This window comes from Miniopterus schreibersii (genome assembly GCF_964146895.1).
Source record: "Miniopterus schreibersii genome assembly, chromosome: 8".
NCBI lineage: Eukaryota > Metazoa > Chordata > Mammalia > Chiroptera > Miniopteridae > Miniopterus > Miniopterus schreibersii.
In genome coordinates this window covers 11,616,984-11,633,199 of record NC_138109.1, presented here as the reverse complement: position 1 = coordinate 11,633,199, position 16,216 = coordinate 11,616,984, and the positions used below count along the sequence as shown (strand labels likewise).

The following is a 16,216-nucleotide window of genomic DNA, read 5'->3' as shown; positions in this document are numbered from 1 at the left end:
CTGTCCTCCACGGCTGACTTGCCCTATGGCCCCACAAGCACTGCCCCAGCCCCTGGGCCTACAGCCTTGTCTGTCCCTAGAGAAAAAATCTTTGTCCCAGCAAAATCCTGATAGTTCCTCTGATTGGTCCAACCCAGGTCATGTGCTCACCCCTGAGTCAATCACAGCATCCAGGGGCAGGGCATGTGCAGATGGGCTTGGCCTAGGTCACCTGCTCCACGCCCTGGAGCCAGGACAGGGTCAGCTTCCCTAGGACCACCTACCACCACCACCCTTGGGAGGACATCAATGGAAACCCCTGATGGTTGGGTTTTGAATCCATCCGAGAAGAATTTTCTCATAACTGGCATTGCCCTCAGTGAGCCTCCCATCACTGGAGGGGAACAAGGAAGGATAATGATCTGAGCTCAGGGTGGCTCTAGAAGGAGGTGTGAGCAGAGCCTCTGAGGCCGGTGGGATTCCAAGGTTCTCTCTCTGATGGCGGTCCGGGCGGCACAGCCAGGGAAATGAGGTCATTATCACTTTAAAAACTTTAAACCAAGGCATCAGAAGCATGCAAGAAAAGAGAATTAAGAGCTTAAAACTCGCTGATCCTCTGACAATCTGGTCCCGAGGGCGAGGGGGACGGGACACGGGCACATCCAGGGACAGAGCATGCAGAGCTGCTCCCCGGGAGCTCTGGGCTCCCCTGGGAAGCAAGCGGAGGGAAGAGACAAGGGCTGTGCACAGGGGCAGCCCGCCCTCGGGGTCTCCTCCCCTCAGTCTCCTGCCCACCAGGCCAGGCCAACGCCCAGGACTGTGGGGAGAGGACCCATCCAAAGAGGAGGCTGGTCGCAGAAGAGAGGGGCTGCCAGCAGGTCAGGCGGCCCAAGAGAGGGGCAAGCCAGCCTGTGCCCAGACGCTGACAGTGGCCATCAGGGAAGACAGGGTCCAAGTGCCAGGGTCAGGGTCCCCCGCATCTAGCCCCAGGTATCCTTCCAAGCTCAGTCCTGACAACCCGGCCACCCCGAGCCATGTGCGCCCACCGAGCTGCCCCGGCCTCCTTGCACCCCACCTTTGCTGCTCTGGCCCCTGCCTGTCTCTCTCGCTCTAACTTCCTGCCTTCCAAACACTTCTCCGTCCTGCAAGGCTCTTTCCAAATGCCAGCTGCCCCCGCAGCCTTCCCTGGTCACCACCTCCACCACCTCCCTGAATCCGAAGCCCCGGCACACAGTGGCCTGGCGGGGAGACCGAGTCTCCTCCGTGACTGCGGGTGCCCCACCCGCACCTTTCTCACCATCCGTAAGGTAAGGGTCCTAACAGTCCCTAACTAACAGAGTTTGGTGAGAATAAATGGATCAAGAGGCACAGCTTTTAGGGAAGATAATAAACGTTAGCTACTGTCCTCATCGCCATCGGCTGTAGGTACAAACACTTGTTCTGTGCTTCTGAAGACTTCTCAGCACCCAGCACCCAGGGCCGTGGGGGAGGAACTGAGTTAACGATGCGACGGTCTGAGGGGACCGGTGACGAGGCGAAGGCGGCGGAATCCCGCAGTGACTTAGCCGCTTCCCCATGTTCACGGAGCCCCCGCCACGTGCCAGGCTCTGGAAAGAGGTGCAAAGAAGAGGAACAGGACTGTCCTTGCTGTTCTGCAGAAGCGGCTGCAAAATGGGAAGGCTGTCCCCCCAAATCCCTGGTGATTCCAACCAAGACCCTGCCACCCACCACCTTGAAGGGTGAAAGAGGTCGATCCAGGACAAAGCCGGGACTGTCCTGCCCTCCCGGCTGCAGGTGAGCTTGGAAGTGGCTCCTGCCAGGGTTGGTGCTGGCCAAACTATAAATCCATGCCCCCCCAACCCCCCCGGGGAGTTCTGGGGAGGCCATGGCACCGCAGGAACAGATTCTTCAGGGCCCCTGTCTTCCTGCCTGAGTGCGGTGAGGTTCGGACACCTGCTCTACCCCTTGTGAGCTGGGTGCACCTGAGCTGGACCCTTAACCTCTCTGGGCAGCAGTTTGGCGGCCTCAGCACTGAAGTTCTGGCTCCCTGGTGAGCTACGAGAGGCCAGATCTGATCCCCGGACAAAAAAGTCAGGGTACCTCCTGCCACTGGAGCCCACCATTGGAGGTGGTCAGCAAGGCACAGCCGCGCCCAGCAGCACAGCTTCTCCAAGTTCCAACAGGGTCCTGGCACACGCTGGCTCTGGGGCACACACGAGGCCCAAGTGCCCTGAAGACAACCCCCAGAATTTGCTGGGGTGGAGCTAATTTCCAACAGAGACTAGTACCATGGACCAGAGCATAGGCCAGGTCATTTGGGTGTAAAAAGGAAACACTACCTTATCTTGTCCCCAGTGGTCCCTGGGTCACGTGGATTTGCAGTGGTTGGCATTTACTGAGGACCTACTACATGCACCCTACACACAGTGTGTCTGGTGAAGCAGCTCTTGTTCCCATTTTAGAGATGAGGAAGGGTAGGCTCGAGGGCAGTAAATAACTAGCCCAAGATACACAGCTCAGAGTGGCAACACTGGGATCCAAACCAAGGTCTCTCTGACTCCACATGTGCTTTCTCAGGGACCTCTGGAAGCAAGAAGAAAACTCATTCATTTCACCCAAGTGAGGTTTATCTACGAGCATTTTGGAAGCGCCCAGTGTGCAGCCGTTGTTCAGAGATAACACAGAAGCCTGGGCCTGAGGTCTGGGGGAACCTGGGAGCTGAGGCACAGACACGTGGGCAGCTAGCGCGTGGGGCCGGGACAGTGTGACCTGGGCCCACACCAGCCCCACGCCCTCCGCGAGCGCAGCGAAGGGAATGAGCCAGTTTGCAGAGACCGGCTGCGGCCAGCAGATGGCGGCTGTAGGCTGCTAAATCAAACTCTGCCCTTGGGGACCAATAAGTCACCTTGGGTCGTTTTTTTCTAGGGGTGGCAGTGCCTGGCAAAGCAAACAGCTTGAGGGAAAGGAACCAAGTGTGAACATTTTTCGACATCCATGACGAGGTGGGTAGAAACATCCAGGATGCAGAGAACCTGGAGGGGACGCCGAATCAGAGGCCAGGGCGCTGCGGTGACAGTCAGGGGTCGCTCGAAGGAGCAAGGCCCCGGACCCGCGCCCCCCGACGCCGAGGCCCTAACCCAGGGGCAGCGCTAGTCCCTCCCCATGGTGTAGCCCTGGATCACGCTGCTGAAGTAGGCTGGCGTGTTGCGCTCCGGGTGAAAGAGGATCATGTAGCACTTAGGGCCGAAGTAGCCGAGGCTAATGCCCAGGAGGTTGAGCACAGTGACCAAGAGGTCCAGGAAGGTGACCAGCACCCCCTCGTAGACAGACATCAAGGTGCAGAGGAAGATGGAAGAGGTGAAATAGAAGGTCATGCAGAAGGTAATGAACTTGGCCTCGTTGTAGTTGGTGGGCAGCTCCTTGCCCATGTAGGCGAAGCTGAAGCCCGCCACGGACAGGAGCAGGTCCAGGCTGGTGTTGACCAGCAGCCCCCTGCGGTAGCTGGAGTTGCAGGAGAGGACCATGATCTTGGGGTCATCAGGGACGGCGCGGGCGGTGGGCCTGGTGGGCGTGACCAGCAGATGGCCCACCACGATGACCACCTTGAGCGCCGTGATGACCGCCACAAAGACATAGGGCCCGTGGTAGCGAACCCAGTAGCTGTAGGCGCGCGGGAGACGGCGGGCCACCTTGAAGACGCAGACGATCTGGAAGGAGCGCACGGCAATGCAGGAGATGCAGAGGGTAAAGCAGATGGTGAAGAGAGTCTGGCGGCAGAGGCACCTGGAGACCGTGGGTGGCCCCACATACACAGGGACCAGCACGTAGGCCACCAGCAGCGTCGTCAGTATCAGGAAGCACATGGGGCCCCCGGCTGAGCGAACCATGGGCGTCTGCAGGTGCCTCCAGAATACGATCAGGATGGCCAGGGTGCTGAGGAAGCCCAGGGCCGCCAGCAGGGCCACGGCGATGGTGGACGCATGGTGCCACTTGAGGAAGACCAGCATCCGCTTGAAGCAGGAGACGTCTCTCCTGTGGGACCACTCGGTGCTTGGGCAGGGTTGGCATTCAAATTCATCTGCAAGAGCCCACAGCGATTCCCGTCAGCAGGACCCACCCTCCCAGTACCTACATCCTCTGGGCCTGCCCTGGACCAGGCCCCAGGGACGGAGGGAGATAGCTAAGGGCAACCCCTACAGTCATGGCCAACACTCACTGAGTCGCTTATACCCACTGGATCATCAAATCCTCACAGCAGCCCCATTTCACAGATAAAGAAAACTGAGGCTCAGCCAGGGAAGGTCACAAAGCTAGGATGTTACAGGGGCAGGATCTGAACCGAAGTCTCCTTGTCTCAGAGCCAAACAACTGTAATTCCTTCCTTCCTTCCAAGACCTCACTCTCTGGTAGAGGGATTCAACTATTTATTCAAAGAATTCATTCAGCAAATATGTTTCTGAGCGGCATCCACTCAGGTGGGATGCCACCGAGATGGATAAACCCCACCCCCTGCCTTCAGGCTACTGACGAGTTGGGAGAGAACAGCCAGTGAAATCACTCACGAACTTCTGTTGAGCAGCTACTCTGTACCCTGTGCTCTGCCGAGCACACAGTAGGTCCTTTGATTGGCAGGCGTATGCATCCAATTAATTTACTAATCAGTGAAGTCATGAAAAAAATAATTTGAGCCCCACCGCTGAATTGTGCTAAACCCTGACGTGGACAGAGAGAGGACATTGTCCCCACCTTGCTGGAGTTTCTGATCTATAGTAAGAGATGCTCATTACTTCTTCCATTCAACAAAGTCATCAAAGAAATAGTCACTGAGCAACCATTACATGCTCTGAACTATGCTAGGCATTTGGGAGGCCAGAGATAAACCGGATACAGTCCCTGTCTGCCAGCAATGTTTCTTTTATTGGCAGAGCCATCCATCCATCCATCCATCCATCCATCCATCCATCCGTCATCCAGTGGACTCCCCCTGGCCTGACACCCTGGGCCGTGGCCTGTGTGTGTGGATCCAGATCCATCTCAGCTCCACCTGCTTGGATGCTGTTCCTACACCAGGTATTGGGGAGATACAAGTGGAATCAAACATAGTCCCTGGCCTTTGGATACTTATGTTGCCTCAGGGAGACCCAGAGACCCTGCCAAAGGGGGAGGGGGCCTGGAGACCCCTGGGGTGAGGCAAGGGCAGGGTGGGTGCCAGCCTGCAAGCCTTACCTTCTGTTTTGTTGAGGAAGGTGCCAGGGAGGCAGTCAAGGCACTCAAAGCAGCAGGGGTGGATGCCCACAGACTTCTTCTTTTGCCCAGGTTGGCAGTCCTTGGAACATGTGGACATGGGGACCTGGAGGGAGGAAGGCATGAGAGCCTGAGCCCTCTTTCCCCGCACTCTGAGGACCTCCCTACTCTCCCCAGCTAGCAGATGCTCAGGGGAGGGAAGCCTGGCCCTTGTGGGGGGCGGGGTGCTGAGACTGCCATTAAAACTGGACCTCTGTAGAGACCTTCTCTGTTTCGCCTGCTGAGACCTAGCAGCACCCCCAACTGTGGAGACAGAGACTTTAGGAGGCTGCTGAGAACACAGATGTGACTCTGGGGCTGCTGGCAGCCACCTTGTCTCCAGGGCGGAGAACATGCTGAGGACGAATCTGAGAGACGGAGACAGCAGAGACCCTGGATCCATCCTTGCCTGAAGCCTCACCTCCACCCCTAGAGGTTTCTACTGAAACCAATAAATTAACATCTTGCTTACGTCACTTTCTGTCACTTGCGACAAAGAGTCTTAATGAACACAGCCTGTATGGAGGGGCGGGGTTTTCAGCTGAACAAGAGCAGGTAGGCGGTGACCATGTCTATTGTTTTTACTGCTGAATTTCTAGAACCTAGGGGAGTACCCGGCACAGAGGAGGCCTCCAATGATTGATTATTGAATGAATGAATGAATTGCAAGTAGAGGACAGAGCAAGAGCGGTGGGGCAAAGGAGAGGAGCGGAATGGCCTGTTTGGGAAGAGGGCACGTCTGGGCCTTCAGTTTTCTAATCCATAAAAATAGGGAAAATAGTAGCACCCATTTCTCAGGGTTGACATGAGAACTGAAGTCCTTCGCACACGTGTGTCCAGTAAACGTTTACTTTGCAAAGTCCCTGATCCCCACAGTCCTGAGGAGCCAGGAAGCCCTGAACTTCCAATTCTTAATCAACCGTGGGAAGAAAGGATCCGGACAGGACACCCACAAATAGAGACAACACCAGCCATTCGTAATGAATCTCAGGTGCCTTCTTGATAAAAAGGGCTGGGCCACCCCTGCATAGCCCCCCCCCCAGGGTCCCTGAGAGCTGACCGTGCCATCGGGGGTGTGCCAGGACACTTCGCGGACATCCTTCAACTGCCTTTGCGCAGGGTGGTAGGAGGCGATGCTCTCGAATGGGTTCTGGCTCAGGTTCCACCGCCACTGAATGACCTCTAGGGGCATGAGCAGGTCCCCATACTGGTCGAAGGAGATGTGGTGGCCCAGGAGGGTGAAGTTGACCTTCCTGATCTCCTGAAGTAGCTAGAGGGGCCGGAGAACAGGGAAGTGGAGCTGGCATCCGAGCTCGGGCCAGACCTGGGAGCAATCTGCCACTCGCTCACCTTGATCTCCACATCTGTGAAATGGGGGCACCAGGACTCTGTGAATGTGGCATCAGGGAGGCAAGTGGCTGAGAGGTCTGGCTCTGGAGTCAGGTACCTCTGGGTTTAGGCATCAGCTATGCCACTTGCTATGAGGCCTTGGACCTATTGCCTAGCCTCTCTGAACCCCAATTTCTTCTGCAAAACAGGAGCAAAAAACCCCTATCTTCTGGGACAATGATCCCTAAACCTGAACCCGGGACCTGGAGTGCTAATGGAATCCACAAGCCCATTCCCCAGGCCCTGACCTTGGAGAGACTGCAGGGGGCACGGGGCCTGCGCTGTTTGTAGATTTGCTTCCATGGAATTTCACCTGAATCTCCAGACTGTCTTGGATGGTGGGGATTAAAATAAAGAAAAGGGACATTTGTTTTGGCACCTTGAAGGACTTCAGGTTCTATGTGTGGGAGGCAGGACATGCCCCATGGCCTCTCCCACCCATTGGCCCAGACCCACCTAGGGATGGAGGGACTAGAGCTGGGGGGGGGGATTTCCCTGCGCTCTCCACCGCAAGCAAAGACCCGTGCCTGCCCGTGGGCCCCGGCTTTCTCACCCGCCAGGGATAGACCACCTCCTTAGAGCAGCTGGTCTGGCTGCAACGCAGGAGGCGGTGCAGCGCGTGGGCCACCGCATAGACGGCCGAGTACACGCTGTAGGCCACACGCTCCCCGGACAGCGTGAGGACGGTGCTGAAGGCCTCCATGGTGTCCAGGCAGGTGTCGCACTCCTGGTTGCAGGTGGTCCTCAGACGGGTCCTGTTGGACGGGGGTGGCCTGGCCCGGGCACGGCGCATGCGGAACTCGCTGAAGCCCGGAATGGGCACGCTCTGGGTGGTGATGCCCAGGAAGGTGCCCACGTGGCGCAGCTCGGAGAGGTCGTGCAGGCCCAGGTCGATGGCCCAGGACTCAGAGGCTATCCACACGGTGCCGGTGAAGTTCCTGCGCAGCACCTCGCGGAAGAAGTTGCGCAGCGCCAGCTCCGGGGCGAACACGACCACCACGTTGGCCGAGCTGCGCTGCAGCTTGTCCACGACGGTCTCCAGGCGCCTGCGCTCCTGCGGCGTCACCGCCTGGCTGGGCTGCGGGGTGGGCAGCGCCTCCTGCAAGGCGACGCAGATGTCGCTGCGGGCCAGGCGATCGCTGAGCATCTGGCCGTTGCAGCGCCCGTAGTCGTCGCTGCTCACCAGCAGGACGATCCAGTTCCAGCCGAAGTGGAGCATCAGCTGCACCATGGCCTCCACGTGGTGATCCGCGCCCGGCACCGTGCGCAGCAGGGAAGGGAAGCGCTGCTTGTCCCGCAGGTAGTCGCTGATGGCGCTGTAGGTGACCTGCGGGAGGGCAGGGGCCCCGGACCCGGACACCCCACCTGACCACCGAGTTTCCAACTGCAGTCCGCCTCCACCCACTCCGCCTGTCCATCACATGCCCCATCTCCTCACCCCGCTCCACTCTTCCTCTTCTCCGTGGCACTTCTGACTCGCTAACATCCTAAATCACTTATTTATTTACGTTTACTGTCTGTCTCTCCCCGTAGAAGACAAGCTCTGTGTTCCCAGCTGTATCCCCAGCGCCTACAACAGTACCAGGGATAGTAGGTGCTTAATAAATATTTGTTAAATGAATGAAAAAGTGAGTTCAGTCCTAGACCAGATGGTCCACATAAGAATACGAACATTTATTGAGTACCTACTATGTGTCAGACCCCATGCTAGAAGCTTTACATAATAAAAACAGCAGCGAAGGCCCTGGCCGGGCAGCTCCGTTGGTGGGAGTGCTGTCCTGATACACCAAGGCGGCGGGTGCCATCTCCGGTCAGGGCACACACAAGGAGCAACCAGTGATGTACAAATAAGTGGAACAGCAAACCGATGTCTCGCTCTCTTTCTCCCTTCCTCTATCTAAAAATCAATTTTTTAAAAAACAGAAAAAAATTACAAAATGTGTGACTACCTATTGTGTGCCAAGTCCAGTGCTAGCTACTCTTTAATGAACAGATACTTTATGCCCGTTCTGGGCTAGGCACTTTCAATCATGATAATGTAATGGTGATAATAATCGTAGTAATAACAGCACTTTCTTGAGGACCTACTTACTATGTGGTAGGCCCGGTGCTAGGCAACGACACAGAATAATATTGAGCATTTTCTGAGTTTCTTTTCTTGTGCAAGATGCTCTACATAACCACAGTAACATTATTGACTACCTACTGTGCTGGAAACTCTTGCACAGGTTAAACACTTTAATCTTCAGCCAGTCCTGGGATAGAACTCTTATCGTCTCACTTTGCAGCTGGGGAAACCAAGGCTCAGAAGAGTTAAGAGATTTGCTCAAGGTTTCACAATGGGCATGACTCAGAGCCAAGATGCACCTCCAAGTGTCTGCACCTACAGCCTGAGCTCTCAACCAATAGGCCAGGCTGCTTTCCCAGGGTTGGGGTTGATGTCCTGACCCTGCTTCTGCTCCCACCTCAACCCACCCACCTCCACCGGTGACTGGTGGGGGGAAGTGAGCTCTCTGGACAATCTCCAGCCCCTTCTCCCAGGGCCCAGGGGCCTTACCTGTGGAAGGAGAAAGAGGGAGAGGAAGTGGGCCACAGTCATGGTAGACTCAGAGTTATCAGGGCCAATGACAGCCACCACATGGGGCACATAGTGGCTGTAGTCCTCCTGGATGGGCAGGTAATAGTCCTCCCGCGCCAGGAAGTAGAGCACAGGCTGGATGTTGTTGGAGACATAGCAGACGTCCACCATCTCGTAGCCCAGCCGCACGCCGGGCAGCAGGCCACTGTGGTTGTTGATCTCTTCCACCGCAAAGTGCATGGCCTGCATGAGCTTGTAGCCCAGAGCCTTTGTCTCGTACCTGGAGGGGCCGCAATGGGGGGGAAGCAGGTCCAGAATGAGAGGGGGAGGCAGGGGAGAGCCAGCCTGGGGCTCCTATATGCCAAACGAGAGCCAAGGAAGGCATTGCTCAAGAAGCAGCCGCTCCAGAAGATTTGGTACCGCATCTCTAGGATCACCATCGTCATCTCTAGGACCACCCCTGACACTATGACTTCTGTGGCGACCATCAGTCACTACCTTTATCACCACTACCGCCACCACGACCACCCACCACTCTGGACTCTGTCATCACTCTACCAATGTCCATCAGTGTGGCCACCATTACCCACTATAACCTCCATCATCATCATCAGCACTGTCACCATCATCACCTACTCTTCCTGTTACCAGTATCATCACCACTACCATCACTGTCACCACGTGATCACCATGACCACCATCACCACCACTACCCTCACCACCACCATCATCACCATCAGTAGGCCACCTCGCCACCATCAGCATCATCAGCATCAGCATCATTACCATCATCACCACGACTACCACCACCATCACCACCACTATCACCATCACCACGAACACCATCATCATCACCATCATCATCATCACCAAGACTACCACCACCACCACCACTACCACTATCACCATCATCATCATCACCACAACCACCACCATCACCACCACTACCACTATCACCATCATCATCACCATCATCATCACCATCATCACCATCATCATCATCACCACGACTACCACCACCACCACGTATCACCATCATCATCATCACCATCATCACCATCATCATCATCACCACGACTACCACCACCACCACGTATCACCATCATCATCATCACCATCATCATCATCACCACGACCACCACCATCACCACCACTATCACCATCATCATCATCACCATCATCATCACCATGACCACCACCACCATCACCACCACTACCACCATCACCACCACCCTCACCACCACCATCATCACCATCAATAGGCCACTTCACCACCATCAGCATCATCAGCATCAGCATCATTGCCATCATCACCACGACTACCATCACCATCACCACCAACACCATCATCATCACCATCATCATCATCACCACGACCACCACTACCACTATCACCATGACCATCACCACCACCATCACCATCAATACACCACCATCGCCATCATCACCACCATCATCGCCATCACTTCACTGGACTCCCTGCCATTCTCATAGATGTCAGGACATCTAACATCCTGCTTAGTACCATCCCGGTACCATCGCCCTCACCATTCTCAAGCCGGCACGTAGTCTTCCCAACGTCATAGAAGCCAGTGCTCAGCCGCCTTTTGCACCCTTCCTCCTTCCTCCCTCCCCCAGGATGCCTTTGCCCTCTCTGCTCACTGCCACTATTTTCTAATCCTAGGCTGGCTCCAGTATCCAGCCTTCATCCTGGCATGAAGATGGCCCACCCAGTTTCCGAGTGATGCTGCCACCCCAAGGGGCTCACAGGGGAGGGAGGGCAGAGAAAGTCCCCTCCGGTCCTGGGAGCTCCTCTGCCCACCTCACCACAGCCCTGGGAAAAGGCAAACCGCGCCCTCCAGTCTGAGACCCTGCTGCAGAAGAACCACATTCTGCCTCCAAAGGCATGACAGCTGGCGTCTCCCCTGGGCCTCGACGTGGACTCACTGGGAGTCCCCTAGTTGCCAGAGAGGGTGGGGTGGTTTTGATGGTCTCTCAGACATGGTCTTACAACCTCAAACACCCTATAACTCTTTACGGTAAGAGACATGGCATTGGGACAACCCAGGTCTCAGTGTTTCCAAACACAATGACCAAAGATTTCAGTAACAATGGCCAGTGTGGGGCCTCTCTGGGGGCCAGCGAGGCGGCTCCAGGGTGGGGATTGGCAATGAATGAGGAGGCGCTTTCTGAGCCCTCAGTCTTGGCCTGGCCTCCCAAGGACCACAGGACCAGCCCTGGCTCCCACCCACCCTCACCACCACATCCAACCTCCCACTGGAGACTCACTCCTTGCACTTGGGCACCTGCAGGAAGTTGAGGTGGACGATGCCCTTCACATTGGCATGGAGGGTGAAGAGGCCTCCCAAGAGGTAATCCCCAGCCAGGCTGAAGTCCGAGTTCTCAGCCGGCTCAGCCAGGACCTGTAGCAGAAAGAGCAGGGCGCAGACCGCCGTGGCCTGGGGTCCCATGGCTGGGAAGTGGGTGTCCCAAGAGGTGGCTCTGCCTCACCAGAGAGCTGGCCGCTTGACGCCAGGGGATTTGCACAGTCATTTACATAGTGACAGTCCGGCCACTGTCCCGGGGTGGGGAGAGCACCTGGACAGGTGGAGAGGTTAGAGGGCTCTGGGGAGGGGGAGGGGGCTGAATGAGGATCCCTTCTAAGGGCGCAGTGCGGCCTGGGGGCTTTGGAAGAACCCCATTTGGAGGTAGAGTGAGCATGTCTTGCCAACTTGGCTCTGGCTTCCTGTCTCATGATCGAGGACAAGTCGCATCCCCCTGACGCTTCAAACTTCTGGGAGTAAAGGACATAGGTGATCACACCAGTAGACACAGTAGGTTGGCAGATGGAGCCCTGCTTCAGAGCCTGACCAAACTGGCCTGACATGCGGTGACTACAATGGCATCTGCCTATAGCAGGTGTTCCCAAGTCGTAGCCATTGTCATTAAGAACCAGGTGTCATGGCCCAGCCAGTGTTGCTCCAGTGGTTGAGCATCGACCTAGGATCCAGGAGATGGCGGTTCGATTCCCGGTCAGGGCACATGCCCGGGTTGCAGGCTCGATCCCCAGCAGGGGGCTGCAGGAGGCAGCGGGTCAGGGACTCTCATCATTGCTGTTTCTTTCTCTCTCTCCCCCTCTCCTTTCCTCTCTGAAATCAATAAAGACATTTTATATATATAAAAGAACCAGGCACTGTGCTGAGTGCCTGTCATTCTCCATCTCTCTTAATGCTCCTGATGACTGGGACTCTTACTAACCCTGGTTCACAGATGAGGAAACTGAGGCACAACCCACAGAGCCGAGATTCAAATAGCCCAGTAGACTCTAGGGCGCAGCTCCGCATCTCCACCACACTCTCGAGGTTACTGCTTTTGTTAAAGAGCAGCGGGTGGCAGCGGAGAGAATGGGAGGCGGGAGTGGGAAAGGGGGTCTTGCTCCCTCTGGCAGCTACGGGGCCCAGCCCAACAATCTGCCGGTCAGCTTTGCAGAGGGAGCCCCCTCTAAGCTGCCCACCTTGGACCAGAGCCGAGGGGCATGGGCCCCGGCAGAAAGGAAAGTTGAAAATTCCTAGTCAAAGGTGACTACCTGAAAAAGTTGTCTGGAGGGAGTCAGCTCTTAGGGACCCCTTGGAATCAGAGACCCTTGGCCACGTGATGCTGCTTCGGTCTTTTCCGGCCCTAAGGACGCGTGGCCTAGCAGCAGCCTAAGGGGACCTGCTGAATAACGCACAGCTCAGCTGGGTCACCAGGGCCTGTCAGCTGCTCCCGGCTGTGGGAGGAGACCCTAAAATACAGAAAGGTCATTGGAAACCCAACGCTCTCTTTCAAGGGCAAGTTGGAGCCTCGCCTCCTCCAGGAAACCATCCCTGTCCCGTTTGCAGGAACTGCCCCGGTTCTGAGCTGCTGTGACCCTCCCGTCTGTACTGTCGCTGAGCATCGGGTAATGGCCTCACCATTGCCGGGTAACTGCTGATGTGCGTGTCTACACCGAGGAACCTTGGGCAGCGTGACGCTAGCCGGCCTGGATGGGACATCAGATCTGTCTGCTGTGTGAGCACGGGCAGGTTACATAACCTCTCTGAGCCTCTGTTTCCTCCCCTGCTGAAGTAGGGCTAATAATCCCAGCGTCCTGGGACCTGCGTGGGGACTGGACAAAATGGCATGTGAGGACTGCGGGGTGCAGAGCAGACCCCGGAGGAAGGGGAATTTGCCAGAGTTCGAGACTGTCCCTCCTGTAATGAAATGAGCGGCCATGGGGGCCCACCATAGGCTCTGCACTGGCCGCAAGAGCCAAAGCTTCTGGAACATACCTTGAAAGATGCTGGGTGTCTTTAGCAGCTCCAGAGGGAGCATCCCCTCCCTTGCGCGTGACCTATGCTGCCCAGGTGCCCAAGGCCTCTTTGCATGGTCACCACAGTTAAGTCCCCATGTCCTTGCTGGCCCAAGGAGTCTCATTTCCCTCTGTGGCCGGAGGCCCAGCCACAGGTCCGGGCTTGGAGCGTGAACCATTTGACTGAGGCCGGACGTCCTTGCCACCGCTGTCCAGGGGCTGCCAGTCGGGCGTGCGCTCTAAGGAAATGAGGGGCCACCTGTGCCACAGGATGGCTCGGAGCTCCTGGGGGTCCAGAGGAAGCATCAGGGTGCAGCCCCACCCTCTTCACAGTCACATCATTTTCATTGATTCCCCCACCACGTGCTCATCCTCTCAGTTCCTGCCTGGTCCGTCTGGAAGCCAGCAAAGTCAGCAAAGCCGCCAGCACCTGAACATAGGCTGTGTGCCAGGCACTGTGCTCAAGGCTGTAGATGTCACACCCTCAGATACTCACGGCAGCCCCAAAGGTAAATTCTGTCATTCCCGTTTCACAGATGAGAAGACTGAAGATAGATGACTGAAGTAACTAGCCCACCTAGGTGCGCCTTACCCGGTAAGGTCAATGTCAAGGCTATGTGAGACTAGGAAGTTAAAGCACTTAGCCAGTGATCAGTCAGCTCTGCTGCTCTTGGTGTGACCCTGAGTCACTCCATTCATGCAAAAACACTGGAAGGACCTACATATCCACCACCTAGAAAACGCAGTTGTCATCCTTCCCTTCCCTAAGCTCCAGCCTGGGCTTGGGGTGCTGCTTGCCCTTTGTCCCTGAGTCAAGCCCCCCCTCGCACAATCAGTGGAAGCCCCCGGGTTAGCAGAGTGGGGGCTCTGCCAAGGGTAGAGTCTCCACGCCCACAGCCCAGTTTCATGGACCTGGGACAGGGGTGTCAGTGTGGCTCAGGAGCAGCTCCTATGTTATCTGTGGGTGGGGACAGGCCAGGACACATGTCCCCCCCACACACCTGTTCCTCCCCCACACCAGCTGGCCCAGGTGGGCTTGGACCCGCAGATTCTGGGCTCCAGCTAATTGGCTAAGCGGGTCATTGCAAGGTGGTGAGTGCCGTGTGTGAACCTGAGTGGAGGAAAGAGAGTGGATTTTGGAACCGGACAGTCCTCTGTTTCCATTCCAGTGATACCATACCCCTGGCAAGTCCCTTTCCTTTCTGCACTGTCCTCATCTGCAAAATGGGGGCAAGGCAGCACCTACTACCTAAGGCTGCCGTGAGAAAACATGCAAAGTCCTTGGCACGTGTATTCTCAGGGTTCCCCAGATAAACAGAACCAAAAGGAGGCACACAGACAGAGAGATTAATTGTAAGGAATTGGCTCACAAGGTCATGGGGGTTGGTAAATGCCAATTCTGCCAGTAGGCTGCAGACCCAGGAAGAGCTGTGGTTGAGCCCAAAGCAGTCTGCTGGCAGAATTCCTTCTTTTGGGGGAAAGTCAGTCTTTGTTCCTTTAAGGCCTTCAACTGATTGGATGAGGCCCACCCACACTACAGAGGGTAATCTGCTTTACTCAAAGTCCACTGATTTAAATGTTAATCATGTCCAAAAACACCTGCACGGACACATCTAGAATAATATTTAACTAAAATATCCAGGCATGTAAACTTATCACAGCACATAATAGTGGTTGTTACAATAATGGGTAAATGGGTAACACTGTCGAATAATTAATTCTGTGTCTGGCATTGTTCTAAACACAATGATTAACTCATTTAATTCTCATGACAACCTCGTGTGTGTGTGTGTGTGTGTGTATTACTATTCCATCTTACAGATGAAGAGACAGAAGGTCACAGACGTTGCACAACATTTTGGAGCTGGGATTTGCACCCAGCCCATCTGGCTCCAGAGTTCCCCTCACCTGCAGTAGGTATTCCCACTCATCAGTGCCTACCCTTCCTTCTATCACATTGAGGGCACTGTGCCCCTGACACCTAATGACACAGTGACAATGCCATCAGACTTAGATGCTGACCAGCCCCTACCACCCCCACCAGAAAGACCAATTTGATTAAGTAACAGGTATTTTATTGGGTGACATCCAGGCAAATCCCACTGCCACCTCACAGTAGAGAGCCAGTAGAACCAGGAACATTTCCACCCACCCACCCCAGCCACCTGACCTGGCCCCTTATGGGAAACAGTGCAGAACCAGGAAGGAAGCAGAACCCAGGGGCCTGCCAGGCGGCACTGGCACTCACCCCTGACCGCTGGGCGCAGTGGGAGGTCATGGCACTTAGGGAATGACCACGCCAACCCCATGGGGACCTCCTGACAGCTGTCCTTGAGGAAGGCCCAGGACATTTAGGGCGCCCTAAAAACTGCCCTCTGAAGTCACCCTTTATAGATCCCTGGCCACCCAGAATCCAACCTGTTTGTGAGAGTCCACCGAATGGCTACATCAAACAAAGAACAGGCCACCCAAGGGCCAGTCCACACCGAGCCACTCACATTCAAAGGAAGAAGATTCTATGAGCAACCCTTGGCCCTGGCAGGACAGGGACCCAAGGGTAGGTCTGGGGGACTGGGGAATGGGGAGAGCATCTACCTGGGCCTGTCGTACCATGGCCAGTGAGAAATGAGCTCCTGCAAGAAACCCCAGGCCAACAA

General features: G+C 55.8%; 1 protein-coding gene across 1 annotated transcript; it reads right to left on the bottom strand.

Annotated features, from left to right (window-relative positions):
* Positions 1-2,591: 2,591 nt before the first annotated feature.
* Positions 2,592-11,700, bottom strand: TAS1R2 (taste 1 receptor member 2; the record flags this gene model as incomplete). The annotated part of the gene is made up of 6 exons (XM_081144353.1): positions 2,592-4,057; positions 5,206-5,329; positions 6,323-6,532; positions 7,205-7,978; positions 9,209-9,509; positions 11,519-11,700. 6 exons carry the CDS (start codon positions 11,698-11,700, stop codon positions 3,129-3,131), a joined length of 2,520 nt encoding a protein of 839 aa, XP_081000479.1. The 3' UTR covers positions 2,592-3,128.
* Positions 11,701-16,216: the final 4,516 nt, after the last annotated feature.